This window comes from Peromyscus eremicus, chromosome 2 (assembly GCF_949786415.1).
Source record: "Peromyscus eremicus chromosome 2, PerEre_H2_v1, whole genome shotgun sequence".
Lineage (NCBI taxonomy): Eukaryota > Metazoa > Chordata > Mammalia > Rodentia > Cricetidae > Peromyscus > Peromyscus eremicus.
In genome coordinates this window covers 112,444,654-112,461,305 of record NC_081417.1, presented here as the reverse complement: position 1 = coordinate 112,461,305, position 16,652 = coordinate 112,444,654, and the positions used below count along the sequence as shown (strand labels likewise).

Sequence of the window (16,652 nt, the reverse complement as noted above, 5' to 3'; positions counted from 1 at the left end):
GAAGGAAATCACACAGGAGTTTCACATTTTCATAAAGGAACAAGATAAAAAAAAAACCCAGCCAATAGGGCTTGGGGGTTTACTGTTACTTGTTTTTAATTAGGATAGAATGCAGCGAAGGTAGGGAGGAGGCACATACTTCTGTGAATGTCAGACATCATATCGATTATGGAAACTCCCATAATCAGGATCCAGATGGTTCCATCACCCTAAAATCTCCCTTCTGCGGCTCCTTTAGAGTCATATAAAGCCATCTATAGCCACAGCGTTTGTATACTGAAAAACTGGTGGGGAGGAGAGGGAGGTGTAAGCTTTGAAGATGAGGGGCTAGTTCCAAGATTTTCTTGGTGCCCGTCTGTTCTTGCAGGCAGTTACTTTGAGACCAGAGTGGGGCTGGAGAATTTGTGTTCTTTCTCTCTCTCTCTCTCTCTCTCTCTCTCTCTCTCTCTCTCTCTCTCTCTCTCTCTTTCTCTCTCCCCCCCCCCCCCCCGTATCACTCTGTGCTGGGTATAATTCTTAAGTGGACAATACAGATCACCTTACTTCATCCTCAAGAGCACCGAAACAGCTATTACTACTGTCAGGTTGTGTTTTACAGGAAGGTCATGCCGTCTAACTATAACCACACAGCCCTGTCACTGAAGCAAAGACCCCACTTTAGATGATTCTCAAACCCCTCTATCCTCTTACCCAGCTGACTTGAATTGATGGAGGCATTGGAGCCCATTCCCCTAAGCCACATGGAGGGCAGACATTAAGGTTTGACTTGTATTGACGAAGGCATTGGAGCCCATTCCCCTAAGCCACGTGGAAGGCAGACATTAAGGTCTCCAGAAGTGCTGATGTCAGAATTGCTCTGAGATTCTACAGCCACCACCTGCCGATCCCAAGGTGAGACCAACCGGAACGTACTCAGGTTAGTGCAGATGGACATAAAGGTGGCTATGGTGTTTAAACAATCATGACGACAGCCAGCAACAAGGAAAGGAAAACAAAAAAACCACCCCAAACGTTCTGATGTTATAAAAATCCAGTCATAATCTGCAACACAGGAGAGTTGTTCTACTTCACACTGCTATCCATGCAGTTGGAAAGATTGATAATTTTCTTATGAGTACTAGAGTATACTTTAAAAGACAAAATAAAAAGAGTGTCTATATAAAAGCAAAAGGAAAGAGCCATCCCGGCTACTCAAGAAGCGGAGGCAGGAGGAACACTGGAGCCTGGACCTTGAGTCCACTGTGGGTTAACATAGTGAGATCTCAGCACAACAACCAACCAAAGCCGAATGGAATGCATGTGGCCTCCAAGTGCAGGTGACAGCCACGAGCGAGACGACACCCACTCTCCTCTGTCTTTCGCTTCAGTTACATCTGCTGTTCTCGGCCACTCTGGCCTGAGTGTGACAACGCAACTACATGCACATGCTGTTTTCTTCACTCTCGTGACTCTCCCTGCTCACCTGGTTCTACTTCGTGCCATCCACTGGACTGACTGCCGCTCCCCGGGGAGCGCCCTTGGCCTGTGTAAAACGGTTCTTCACCAGGACTGTCCATTTCATCCTCCACAGACTTGAGGCGCTTTGTAGAGCTGAAAGAAAAAAAAAAAGAAATGCATGTTTACAAGCACTCTAAGCCACCTTTCTCCTGGATGCTTCGTGGAAAAAAAATGTGCAGTTCTGCAGGCTTGTCTGGAGTTGGGCAAGTTACTGGATGTGGTACACACACTTGGCCTATGCGTCCAAGCGCTGGTTTCACCCTTACTGATGGAGTTGTTGCCACCACCTCTATCCGGTGACGTTTTGCTTTAGGGAGCTCCTGCTTTGGCGTCCACTTAGGAAGCCCAAGTATCCTGTCTCCACAGATGTGACTTAGGGCTAGCCGTTAGCCGAATGTCTAGAAACTTATTCAACTCAGTGCAGAAGCCCCCAGGTTAAAAGTCAGTAAATAAAAAGCAGGGCTCATTATCCTTCTAGGAATTCTTGGATTGCTTTGTGTCGGGGGTTGGGAGGACATTTTCCATCTTCCACTTGGATTTGTTTATTAAAAAAAGACATTTACTAGATATCTGTGTAGTTAGTCCAGCTACTCCTTTAGGCACTGAGATAAAATGCCAAAGAGAACGGCTAAAAATAGCAGGAAGGAAGGGCACAGACATACAGTGGTCTAGGGACTTTTATGTCCTTCTACACAGAGATGAGCAAAGTGACATTTTATTTCACTTATGTGAATGAAGACTCGGTTTCTGCAGAGGAAGGCCAAGGAACTTCCACGATACAATCTCTTTCCTTCCAGCTGAAGAACTACTGAAGAACCTTCCCACGGTGAAGCTTGAGGGTTAGAAAACAATGAAACATCACCGTGGCTTATTCCCGTGCTAGCTCCCCATACTGAGAGTTCCAGCGCCACACTGCTGCATGGGCAGACCTCCCGCCCTGGGCAGTGACAGCTGGGAAACCTGCCCATGTGCCAGGACGCAGAACTCTCCCTGGGTTTCCTTCATCAGACACTGGTGGTGTAGCTCCTCTATGCCAGGGGCGTCACGGCAATGGAGAATGGTGTGGCGAGTCACGCGTGGCTCTCCATGAACAGAGATGGAGAGGCCCAAGAGAAGCAGACGGGGCAGGAAGGAACCATGCACGGGCTGCAGATGCAGGGACACTGGTACTTACACCTGGAGCTTCAGAAGAACCTCTCAGAGCAGAGGGGCTCCTGAGCTGTCTGTAAGGGCTAAGGAGATGGCAACAGGAACAGGAAATGGCTCAGGTGGACTGGTACTCCACTAATGCACAACTCAGGCACTATTATGATTTCAAAAATATTAAAACCCTCTGTATTTTCTGGCCAACTGCCATTGTCTCAAGCTTCATAATTTTTTTTTTCTAACCTTGGGATTTTTCCTTTGCCCCATGACACTTTCATGCCTCAGAACTGAAGAGGGTGATGTCTGGCCCCCTGGGATCACAGCAGAGGATGACAGGGCAGCATCCACCCTCACTGCTGAGCTCATGGCATAAAGGTCACCAGACACTGAGAATCACCCCAAGAGCAGGTGTCTGGCAGCAGTGGCAGAAGCCAGGTGTGATGCACAGAAAATTGCTTCTGAGATGCTGAGACCAATGGAGGGGCCCAACAGAAGAAAAACATGGAGGCCAAAGACGATACTGTAAATCTGGACTTTATCCTACAAGCAACAAAGACTTCTGAAGCCCTCTACAGAGGTGTGACATGGGAGTTTCATTATGGAAAAGTGGAGAAGCGTGCAGAATATGGACCTGGGAAGGCACCAGGGAAAAGGAGGGGTATTAACCTGGAGAAGGGGAGATAATGTCACTGCCACAATCTTATTTTTAAAATGTGCAGGACACGATTTAGGTAAGAAATTAAAATCATTCATGTGGGTGGTCCAATGTTCTTAGGTTTTAAGTTCTAGTCTCATTAAAACCAGATTACGCAGAAGCAACCCTACGCTACCATGCTAATTTAGGACTCAAGGACAGGTCTGGAACTGCCTAGTTAATCGTCTTCCTTTTTCTTGAAGTTTGGTGAAAAATAACCACTTGAAAACCTTTTCTGTTTTATGTAAAATGTATCGAAGGCATGTCCTTCATTTGAGATTATACATAATACAGGCAGAAAACTAATTCCAATATATAAAAACCAGAAAACCCTAGTGTCTCTAAATGCAATTCTATTGTCTCTTTTAGTGGAAAATACAAGTGATCTAGCCAGTTGGTTCCCCTTCTTGCCTTGCAAGCAGGAAGTTAAGGGCCAGATTTAAAGTAAATCTCTTGGTCAGGGTTCCTGACCTAATAAGGAGTTCCCTACTTTCCACATGGGGTCTGGTTTCTTCCTCTACACTTAGTAACACTTGTATTTTAAAACTGTTGGCCACTTTAAATCACCTTGCAACTTAGAAGACTGTAAGTTGGGTGAAATTCCCCAGTATACTCCAGTCAATCAAAAACCAGACTTGCGTTCTGGTAAGACTATAAGAGCTGTGGGGATGGGATTATGGTGTTTTTTTTTTTTTTTTTTTTTTTTTTTCAGAGGAACTGTGCTGCCTTGATATTCCATGATTCTTTTTTTTTTTTTTTTTTTTTTTTTTTTTTTGGTTTTTTGAGACAGGGTTTCTCTGTGTAGCTTTGCGCCTTTCCTGGATCTCGCTCTGTAGACCAGGCTGGCCTCGAACTCACAAAGATCCAACTGCCTCTGCCTCCCGAGTGCTGGAATTAAAGGCGTGCGCCACCACTGCCCGGCCCATGATTCTTACATTACGACACTGAGTCTTATGTATCTGGACGACCAACAGGAATAATTTGAATCGTGCACAATTGCATCCTACACAATTACTACCTGTTTTACAATGGCATTTGTGATTTCCAAGTATAGACTTGAGGTGCTTACTGAATCAAGTTCCTAGCTGTGCTCAGGGGGCACAGGTGCAGGCTGACATTACTTGAGGACTAGCAGATTAACTTTGCAGGAGATTCTGCATCTTCTGGTGTCCTAATCATCCTTCCCTAGACCCCTTTCCTCCCTTACATGTGTATCAGGATGCCACTATTTACCTGGCTTTGGTTTCCATCTCCACCACAGAGACATTCAGAGAAACTGACCGGCCGAACTTTGTGGTCTTGGGAACCAGAAGTACAGGTGACATCACCAGAAAGTTCCACCTCATCCTGGCTGACAACCTACGAATTCTCCACCTTTTTATCGGTATCGGTTTTTTTTGTTTTTGTTTTTTGATCTTGTGTCTACTCCAGTGTCAGATTATTTTAAGTGCTCAAAAGCTTCTGTGAGCACACGTGACAAAGGATCATCCAAGCATCTATAGTCAATGAGATCCAACCCTAGAGGTCAATTCCACTGTGTGTTGCTCTCCCATTGTTAAGTATTTTTCTGAGTTCTAAAGCTTTGGTCTTCCTTGGGAGTGCTCTAATAAAATTCAGGTATGAACTGTACAGGTGGGGACACCATAGGATTACAGTTTACACCTGAGCTTGCGTACGAGGACGTGCAGGGTGGACACAGGCTCAGCATCTGCAAAGATGGAAGTGTGGAGAGAAGGAGAAGAGGATCCAGGCAGGAGGAAAGTTGGCAGTGCCAGGAAGAATAGACAAGGGGCTTCTGAGACACAGTGTACAGATCCCATGAACTGCACATGGATGACTATCTTGACAAAGTTCTTTAGAATATAACCCTTACTTCTATTTTTACCCAACTTTTCTATAATTTTGGAGATGCTCATCCTGGAGCAATATAAGCATATGGGAAACACAGATCATGTTTTTTTTTTTTTTTTTACTTATTTCTTAACTTTTGTAAATGATCTAGTCCTTGATTCTGTCTCTTGCTCCTGACTGTCTAACACAAAGATTCTACTGCATGCTTCCTACTATGTGAGACCTACCTTGTTCTGTATCCACAAGGCAAAACCATTCCCCTTACCGAGGGTTCACATAAACCAATCTGAACATTTCTACAAAGCTCATCTGGTTTGTTTTTGTGCCCACAGTACCAAGTAAAAATACTTGGTGCTTATTGTTTGCTTATGAGTTGGAAAAGTTAGACACTGTCATTCAAAGGACATAGAACCAGACTGGGAGGAAAGACAGGCTTAGGCTACTAATAGAGTAACAATATCCAGACAGTGGCTCCTCTGGACCTTGGTAAGGTGGAGATTTGAGACACTGATTTGCTAGGATCCCACATTCTATGGCTCTTGGATACAGCATTGCTGCTAAGACAATTCAGTGTAAATAACTATGGTTTGTAAATTACAGAAGACCTGAATTTGAACAGTGATCCTGTCTTTCCCAGGGCTGTGGCCCTGGCAAGTTGCTTAACTACTCTGCTCTGGCGGCTCCATGGCTACAATGGCAAGACAGTCTGCTGGAGATGACTAAAACTGTTGTATGTCAACCTGGGACATTCTTCAAGGCACAGTTTCTAATGTGTAACAGATAATTCTGTTGAGTCTATATACTGAAGAACTTTTTTTAAAAAAATCACCTTAGGGCACGCAGTGAGATGCCTCAGCAGGTAAAGTGCATGCTGGGTAAGCCTGGTGACTCGAGTTCCTTCTGGGAAACCCATGTAAAGGTGAAAGGAGGAACTGGCTCCCAAAACTGTTCTTTGACGTCCATTGTACACCTGTGCAAGCATGCACCTGAATGTTCTCTCTCTCTCTCTCTCTCTCTCTCTCTCTCTCTCTCTCTCTCTCTCTCTCTCTCTCTCTCTCACACACACACACACACACACACACACACACACACACACACATACAACTAAATAAAAAAGTCCCAGGAAGGGGCCCAAATATTACTGAGTTATTAACTACTAATATTTATAATTAACTCCTTATTGGGACTAGTTATTCGCAGAATAGGAGAATGACAGAATAGAAGAATTAGCCTCTTACATGACAATAATCAGCCTTTCAACCACAGGTCACAACATAAAATCACAGAACAGAGCTTGGAGCACATGGAAGGACAGGAGGTAAGGGGGATACTGCTAGAGAGGTCCATGGGACAGTGGCTCACATATGAAAAACAAGCCACCCATGCACTTTTAAATTAAGCACTGCCCATAAGTATTTACAAAGCTTTTATTGTTGGCTGAGCACACTGTCTGTTCCAGCAGCAAATATTCAAAACCCTCCAAGTGTATTAACACCTAAATGTATTCGCAATCCCCCTCTTCTGTTATAAACGCATTTGGGGTTGGAGACTCTTCTTTCCTTGTGGAGGTAATACTGTAATGAACTAAGAAGAACATTTAAACAAAGCTGAAGACGAAGGCATAATACAGCGTTAGACACGGCAGCTTGATTCATCTTCAAGGTGATGTTTTAAGACACTGGTCATAAAGGTGAGCTGGCCTCCCACACCAAGGGAAATGTCCACACTCTGGGCAGTATTTTAAATCATAAGTGTCTGTACTTGCTTTAACAGAAATCACATTTGATAAATGTTTTTCTGCAAAGTACACAAACATGATTGGCAGTCCTGCTCTGCTCCTTCCTTTGTTGTCACAGTCCAGTGCTAAAGCCAATTTGTAAAGGAACACCATGGCTCTGATGCCTAATCCCCTACCCGTGGTCCAGGTTATCTAGAGACCACAGGGTCTCGCAAAAGGGGATCGGGAAGCCTGGCACTCACAGTGAGCTGCGCTTTTCAACTTGAGCTTTTTAAGGCCTCCCCGACCACCTGGGTCCAAAGGATGGCCCCATCTTGCTATCTGACCTGCATTTATTTTATAACCTCATACCAGGATACCAAATCAGTTGTAGCTTTGGGAGACTTCAACAGACTGGATTTGGGGACTTATGGGGCCCAGCAGGCTAAGGGAGGCCCAGGGTGCTTAGGCTGGTGTCAGTTCCCACCATATGCCAACCAAGCCAGAGCACTCTCCTCTTTTCCCCCTAGTCAAGTCCATCCATCTTTCCCAGAGAATATGCTACATTCATTATTGCTCTTATCCATGTCTTTGCTCATGTTATCCCTCATCCAGATACCTTAAAGCTAACTAGCATTCAGAGTTGATCACCTTGCCCTTTGGACAAAGCCTATTCAAATCATGCTTATTTCATGGCATATAACTGAAGTGATTGTTTTTTCTTGCTGGTGTGCATGCATGTCTGCATGCTTGTGTGTGTGTGTGTGTGTGTGTGTGTGTGTGTGTGTGTGTGTAACTTGCCATTTGTCTCACGTATATTTGCTTTGGCTCTCTCATGAGACAGCCTATTGAGGCTTAGCCCACTACTTTTGTCCCCTCCACTGTTATAGACACATTGCTGAATGCCCAGCATGCACAGAATTCAAGATCAAGGTGTGCCTTTCCATGTTTTAGCCTCTTTTGAGGCCACCAATCCACTTACCTGGTAGAGGATGTGCTGGGTAGAGACCTCCTCATTGCTCCTGGACTCATGCTGTAGTATGAAGAACTTTCCAAATCAGAGAGAGAAAAGTTGGGGCCAGTTCCTGCAGCTATTGGTGCTAGAGAGAGGAGACCAAACAAGCCATAAGTTAACTCCTGTGAATCCAAGATCAGCTAGAACCTACGTTAGTGCGGCATGGAACACATTTTCTGTTTGCATTTATCTGCAAAGCTTATCCAGAATAATCACTAATAAACTGTGACTTCAAAGGAACATTGACAATAAAAAACGGTCCATACCAAAAAGGCATATTCTTTCTGATGTGCCTTTTATCTTTTTCTTTTTTGTAATAGTAAACTGTCACCAAGCTTATGGCATTCCTGGGTGGCTTAAATGAAAATACCTCTCATGTTTTAGTCTTAAATGTTTTTTAAATGACTGCCTCGAATTTTCCCTATGTTTTCTCACTTTGATCCCAACAGCTTCTCCTTATCTGTATTTTGGAATTCTGTTCTGAATTTTAATGAGAGTGAATCCATCCATCTAGGTCTCCATTTCCTATTTCCTGCAATGTGAACTATGTGCATTCTCTTTGCTTTATGGCACATGAACTGCCTGCACACATCTGTACATTGAGGTCTGGTTTTGTTTGTTTGTTTGGTTTGGTTTTCTTCTTTTGGTGTGTGTGTGTATGTGTGTGTGTGTGTGTGTGTGTGTGTGTGTGAGAGAGAGAGAGAGAGAGAGACAGACAGAGAGAGAGAGAGAGAGAGAGAGAGAGAGAGAGAGAGAGAGTTATGATTTTCCAGAGAAATACTGATTGCATACGCCTTGACTGCACGCTGCCATGATAGCAAGAACTGCAGCTCCAATGGGATCACATGGCCTGTGAAGCCAAAGTATTTGCTACCCACACTTTATAGAAGATTTTTGTCAACTTCTGATTCAATAACACTGACCTATTTATTATCTTTATAGTGGATCATTTCTGAGATATGACTGCCTGTATTTTTTATGTCTTCCTGCTTCTAGATGCCTTGCCTACAGTAGCTTAATAAGTATTTTTTGAATTAATTAATCACATCTACCAATCTTCTTTTAAAACTCTAAATTCCACAGTAAGACTATCAGTTCAAGAAGTCTTTTTGAAATATTATGTAAAAGCAGTACAGTAGATGTGTATACTAATATACCCTGTACATATTAAGTCTATATATGTAGATAAATACATTCAATACACTGATACTTGTCAGGAGAAAAGATAATTAGGAGCACCCATAAGCCCAGATTTTACTCAGGAAATGATTATGGAGCACTGCTATCACCAATAACTGCTGAGAGAAGAAGACATGTCGATCAGAGAGATGGTCACACCCATGAACACTCTACACGGGAACCTGGCAGATTAAGGTAGAGATAGCTGAGAAGCCTTTAGACAGTCATTCTGAAACTAGCATCAGAAGTGGGTGTCTAACCCAGCTTGAGAAGAAGAGGCTCAAGAAGGTAAAAGGGCCTGAGGAAATGCACCCGCAGAGGAAGGGACAGGAGGACACATGCAACTGGGAGGGAAGGAGGAATTCTGGGTAGAGTGACTAGCCTAAAGAGAACAGAAGATGTTGACTGGGCTTCTGACAGCTTTGTGTCATAGGACACAGAATGAAAAGGACATAGCTCAAGTAGAGTCACAATGGATGGCTAAGGTTAGGTCATGAAGCATCTGGTATTTTTCTTTAGGAAGCACAGATCTGAGTCTGGAACATCACAAGTTTGTGAACCATTGATGCACTTCTCATCCCTGGGAACAGAAAGCATTGCAGTGAGATCACCACTGTCTAAGCATCAGCCCTGGCAGCCGGAGGCAATCAATAAACACGTGTCATCTGTGCAGGTGGCTGGGCTGAGTTTTATTCACTAGACAAAGAAGGGCCAGCAGCCTATGGGGATACCATCAGTTTTGCATTTATAATCTAGAAATCTCTCTCACTCGTGAGAGGAAGCATGGGAGAGGAGGGGTGGTTGAAGAACTGAGTTAGTAAAACCAGAGGCAGTGACGTCATTTAAACAAGACGAGGTGAGATGATATAAAAGGATGGCCAGGAGGAGCCAGGAGTTAGCAATATTTGGCAATTCACTGTGTCAGGAATGAGCGCTTCTCAGGACTGGTGCTTGGGAGGCAGGATGAATTGTATAGTGCCTTAAGTAATTATGGAGTCAGGAACAGAGCAGTTTCTAAGAATATACATTGAGTTGACTGATAGCGATGACTAAATCTCCAGTATAGCTGTCCTGTAAAAACAATTCTTCACTAAGATATGGAAAACTGAAAATCAAACACCTGTCTCAATAACAGGCTTTAATAAAGGGGGGCTTTAGCTCATATTGACAATAGTGTAAACAGATTTCCACTCAATAATGCTGCTAGTCATTCTATCGTTTGCTTTTGTGTTCAATTTATTTGCATAATTTCATCTTTTATTCCACAATATTTTATGTATGAAATGGGCCATTATGCAAGATGGCCCATGTCACTCATCATTACCGTAGCTGCCTGCCTGATACATTAATAACATGACAGGTGCTCTTAAGGCCTTGTGTCTCCTGGAGCCTACAGTCATGTGTCTTGGTAACTAGAGAAAATGAAAAGGCATGCCAGTGTCCAATGTGGGAATCTAGATTTTCTCCACAAATTTCAGAGTTGAGCTGAGGCCTTGACTTGGTGGGAAAGCTTTCTCACCCCTGAGCACAGAGGAAAAGGTGAGATCCTCCTGCACCTGGCTGCTGTAATCAGAGTGAGGATGAGTAGCAAGGCCTGGCCTGAACTGAGTGCGAGAACTCTGAGGCATCTACCGAGTGGTGGACACTGGTACTTCTCCACTGAACACTTCACGTACTGTTCGATTCATCCCAGGAAAATGTCTTTTTCCTCTGTTACCTTTTTAAAATATCAAGGAAGCCAGAATTTGTGAAGGAAGAAACATGCATATGTAAATATGGTGCACTACCTCTCCACAGATTTAAAATAATTTGGTCCACATACATGTTCCCTAATGTGCCCTGTATTGACCTCCTGTGATCCATGTAGTTTACAGTAATGGGGAATGCAGCAAAGGCCCCAGATAGCCTGGTCCAAAGTGCTCAGTGGTCATGGTGAGTGATGGGCAAACACGCACATCTAAAATTTTAAAACATTCCTGAATCGAAAATGAGAATGAGCTTCTCAGCCCAGGTTAAATGATCCTAACAATGCAGGGACCCAAACTGTACCTTCTATAGGGAGTCCTTGCACACACATGTTTACATCACTTTCCATACATGCAGCCCAAACCGTATGTAGGGTCACCTTGTGACTGGCTAGGAGAGGGCCTCACACCTAAGTGCAGGTTTCCCGTCACAGTGTCCCTATAACAAGCACAACACTCTCAGAGCCTCCCATGTGGAGAACAGGCAGAGCCTTTGATAAGCAATGAAGACAGAACACCAGAAGGAAACTGTTAGAAGGCTTCTGGAGACCTTAGGAGACCATGTATTTAGGAAGTACTACAGCCATATAGTACCATATCATAGTACTTATGATAAACATGCAAAACTGGCCCCGAGCGTTACCATTACCGTCATCATCATCATTATCATCATCATCATCATCATCACACTCTTAAGCAGTTTTTCATGGGCCAGCTGCTAGGCTAAGATCATTAAGCACATCCTTCCATTTAATCCTCACAGTGCCACTAGGAAGCAACCAAGGCACAAAGAGATGGAACGATGTCCCCAAGTCATGAAGACAGATCAGACCACCTGACCTTAAGTCATCCATATCCTAGAACTGCCTCTGTGCCCCTCAACAGCTCACTACCCTTTATGTAGACAGTTGAAGATCAATAAATACACTTTGAATTAAGGAAATGGCTATCAGCCCCATTCACCTCCCTCAACTTGGAGTAAAAATGAAAGTGTATTCTATAAACGTGCAAAAGTAGAGGAAGAGACCCCTGTTTCTTAAGCAATACTGCAATTACTCTAGCCTAAGTATCTTGTTCACCAAGGAGTTTTTCTCAAAAGGTTAACTTTGGAAATTGTGCCTTCAGATGTTATTTCTAAGCCATGCATCTTCCCTTCCCCCTCTTTCCTGTCATGAGTAGAATGTACTCTGTGTCATTTCTTAATAAATGGTTTGCTATTAAGGCATCATTATAGTAATGTGGGCTATTGGAAGAAAGGGGTTACTTCAGTAGCCAACCCTCTTGATGACCTGCTCTTCTGTACACATTAGCAGTTGGATAGGGCTGTGGTTATTGAACTTCTGCCATCCACCAGAGACAATCTGCTCAGGGTTGCATTGCTGGAAAGAGAGGACTATGGGAAAAAAAAAAAACCATTCTATCCAAATTTCCAGGTTCCTCTGCCTGGGAGATGATGGTGCTGAGCTTATGGCCTGTTTGACAAGAACTGGCAGGAAGCATTATCAAAATGTCTACCCATGTGTCCAGCCTCCAGTTGAAGGCACACAGAAGCTGCATTGCATGGGACACAATGCGTAATTAAAGAGCCCCTTTGGTACCTTAGGCATTGCTTCATATGCTTAAAAACAGTAGACAGGACATGAAACCCTCTGCCCTGGAGAGGCTTGCATTCTAGGGATCAGACATCACAACTCTCCTTCCCTCAGATCTGCATGCTCCCTCCCCCAATAAACACAAAGGGGAAAAAAAGAAATAACAGCCATAAATCCCTTCCAAAGCCTATGAGGACTCAGCACTCCATTTCTAACTCGTAAAATAACTATGAAAAATTAAGACATCTTTTTCTTTCAATTGTATGACCAAAAACACTCCCAGAGAGTTTGGAGCTTGCTCTTTAGACTGGGGGCTGGGGACGCCAACAATAGTACACAGTTCTATGCCGGAACAATTTCATGTTGTTTTGCATTCCATTGGCAAAGGTCCTATAAGAAAGTCCATGTCACTGCCACAAAAGGAGCAAACATGGGAAAATACTTGTTCTTCTTTCCATCAAAGGCTCAGTTGTGAGACACACAATGCTATGAAAACTGGCGAATCTGGAATCATCGTTAAAGGAAATTAACTTGGAAAGTAATTTATGGCAAGAAAATCCAACTCCTTTGTTACCTCCTTTTTACTGTAATATGTTTCCTGAACACTGCCTAAAAGAGAGGGCTTTTAGAAAGAAAAAAAAATAAGTATAGTAAAATTAACTCATTTTATCAATTTGTGTTCTCTGCCAGAGTTTCCTGACTGTGGCTATGAAGGGGCTGTAAAACTGATGAATTTGCATGGAAAAAGAAACCAGTGTAAGTAATTTGTGTAAGAGGTAACACGGACATAGACTGCTATAATTCAGACGCCCTGCAGATAGCAGACTGCTGCAGTGTGAGCAGTTATGGGCTAGAAAAATGACCACGCTGCACTCAGTCTGACTTGAATGGAAATCAATCATAAAGGTACTTTCTCTGCAGCTTCTACACCACAGTCTTCAGCAACTCCTTTGCCAAGCAGATTTCTGGTCTGTAAACCCTGTGCTGATCTCCCCTTTCTACCCCTGTTTTTAAAGGAGTGGCCAAATGCAGGCTGGGAGTAAGGATTTTCAGACAGAACAGAAAAGGAAAGCACTGAACTAAAACATGGATTTCCCTCTCTGTGAAACGAGCTTGCCTGCTATTAAAAGATTTAAGCAATGCTTTTTCTGAAATGTAGTGCTAGGTGCCAAAAGCCAACAGAATGCTTTTAACCCCGCAGAGGCAGTTGCTAGCACACACAGATCACCTCATTCACACAGTCGTGCCTTGTGGACACAAGTTAAGGAACTTGTGTATGAGTGTGTGTGTGTGTGTGTGTGTGTGTGTGTGTGTGTGTGTGTCGGGGGTGGGGGTAGGTGGAAGGTATGAGCAAAAAGAGAGATAGAAACACAAATTTTTATTTATGAAAGAGGTTTCAATTTTATTAAAATAGACTGAATTCACTGACATGGTGTTGTATTCCACTCTGAATCATGAAGGTTTACCTGTAACAGATAACTACTTTAAGTTTAACTAGTAAGCTATTCCTACTCAGGCACTTTTGCGCATATGGTAAGTCTTGTGCAGAAGGTTAATCTTGAAGCTTGAGGAACTCAGACATAATCTCTATGGAGGATGAGCTATCTTCTACTTATTTACATATCCCTCTTAACACACAGCATAGGTCATTTCACAGATTACATGTGTAACAAATGTTTACTGCTTTAACTAAAAATCATATGAGCATGTTAATGAAAACAGCAAAGGACTTCTGTCTGCTGATTTTTATTAGGTGTCAGATATGTACATAAAATATATAATTTTATCCTACACTACCCCTAGGGACTATATTAACATTGTTCTCATTTTGAAATGAGAAAATAAACAGTGATGCTTAGCAAAGGGTTCAGGAATAGCTCAGGGATTTAATGCCAGGTATTTCTAGATATCTACCTAAAGAAACAGAGAGCCACATGCCTGTTCTCCTGGTCTTTGCTGTCTCATGGGCACTGGGGAGATGTGTCTCATGAGATAAGTTATCACTGTAAGTAGCAGGACTTGTGTGCCCTCTTTTTTCTTCTCCAGGTCTTCAGCACAAGGAATTGTAGCTTGTGCTCTCCTGGATGCAGCAGCTCACACTTGGTCAAGGAGAGTGGCCATGGGGCAGTGAATGATGCTGACTGATTCTTGCATTAGTGGCTTCTGCCTTTGGGACTGGAATTGATTTTCTGCATTTTAGAGCATCATCTTGCCTTAGCTTTTGGTGGAAGTCAGATGTGGTACCCGTTTAGTATAAGATACAGCCTCAGCAACGGGATTCAGTCTTCTTGACAGGGGATGGATTTGATGGCATAAAAGGTCTTTTTACCACAATGATTTATAAACCATGGAAGGGCTTCTACACATAAGCTCCTATCCCAAGAGTACACTGGTACTGACCATTAGCTATATCAACAGAGTCCCTTCTTAACAACACACTAATAACCTGTCTACAAAACAACAACAACTGAGTCATTTTCAGCAAGAACTGCTTAATTTTTCCTCCTCCACTTATTAGGTGTTAATTATGTACTCCTATTAATCATATACTGGATGGTTCAGCTCAGTATCTGATGTGTGGTGGGGCTTTTCTGAGTGTGCTTAGTCAGCCTCATCCCAGACATGCCTACAGGCTGTCATCAACAGCCTTTCCAGTCCACGAGGGTTAACTACAATCAGATAGTCTAAACCAAATCTCAGTACATTTTGGGTTCTTATTGTGGGGCAAAAGGGATTTCTATCAGGCTTTTGGAAATCACAAGAAGGCTTTTAGCTCCCTAGTGTTACTCATTGGATATTAGTATCTGTTCTTCAAAGTGAGGCTTATGAGCAAATAAAGATTTACTAAAGAACGTATTATCAGTAGTGATCTCCTGAATTTTTACTTGTAAATAGAAGCATATTTTTAAATACTATAGAATTATATATTATTTAAAATGAAGATATGGTTAACCCATTCATTTCAGAATGAGGACTTTTGAACACCCTATTACTCATTAAATACCCATTAGCTACCCAGAATGCTTCAGAAAGGTAGGCTTTAGCTAAAACCATGAGGATTAAGAATGTTCTAGACAGATGAAGAAGAGCAGTACTGGTATGTTCTTATTCTGTCACAGTTAACTGAAGTGAGCAGTATAATGGTTGTAATAACCAATTATTAGAACACAATCCTAAAACTGGTCATTCATAATTATACACATGCTGGGTCTGTCTTTCTGTATGCTGTGAATGTGTTGTTCTAACTGATTGATAAATAAAATGCTGATTGGCCAGTAGCCAGGCAGGAATTATAGTATAGGTGGGACAAACAGAGAAGAGAATTCTGGGAACAGGAAGGCTGAGTCAGGAGTCTCCAGCCAGACACACAGAGGAAGCAAGATATAAAAGTACCAGTAGGCCACAAGCCACGTGGCAACTTATAGATGAATAGAAATGGGTTAATTTAAGATATAAGAACTAGATAGCAAGAAGCCTGCCATGGCCATACAGTTTATAAGTAATATAAGCCTTTGTGTGTTTACTTGGGTCTGAGCGGCTGCAGGAGCTGGGGGGACACAGAAAAACTTCAACTACATACACATGTGCATATTTTTAAATAAATTTGCTGATAGTGGTCAGCTCAAGGATCAGCTCAAGAACACATAGCAGATGACCAAGGGCAAAGGCTTAATTCAGTAATGATCATAGTAATTACCATTATTGAGCACTCAGTAATTCAACATTAGGTTGTTTTTACTTTTACCTCTGCTATGTTCCTGAGAGGTATAATCATTTATGCTCAGCCTATGGCCAGGACTTTAAGTATTTTGTACTAAATAAATGATTATAACCTATGAAGGAAACACAGACCAGCAGCATTATAAACACTGACCAACGTCCTATAGCTATTAAGTTTTAAACTTTCATCCCTAATATAAAACCTGAACTATTCACGGCACCATACAGCCATTTTGATCATGGATAGTTTGTGCTAAACATAGAAAATATATGCAGAAGTGACTTAGAAAAGATCAGCAGTTGATGGACCCATAAATAGAGACCATGACAACAAATTAGAATGTACATTAAGGTATTATGTGTGTTTCTTTCCTCAAGGTCCAGTGTCTATCATAAGAGTACTCAGAATCTGGTAAACTTAGCAGAAGCTTCAGTTGAGGCTAGAGAACAAAGGGACCAAACCCAGCCATCAGCAGCTCTGACCAGGACCGGCGAG

General features: G+C 42.7%; 1 protein-coding gene across 3 annotated transcripts in view; it reads right to left on the bottom strand.

Annotated features, from left to right (window-relative positions):
• Nfia (nuclear factor I A) overlaps positions 1–16,652 on the bottom strand; it is a 344,021-nt gene that overhangs the window by 93,071 nt on the left and 234,298 nt on the right. For all 3 annotated transcript variants that reach the window (XM_059254554.1, XM_059254555.1, XM_059254553.1), the window contains exons 5-6: positions 7,888–8,005; positions 1,463–1,590 (exon numbers count right to left, since the gene is read on the bottom strand). In XM_059254554.1, coding sequence (XP_059110537.1) covers positions 1,463–1,590; positions 7,888–8,005 — 246 coding nt within the window. The remainder of the gene's footprint in view (positions 1–1,462; positions 1,591–7,887; positions 8,006–16,652) is intronic.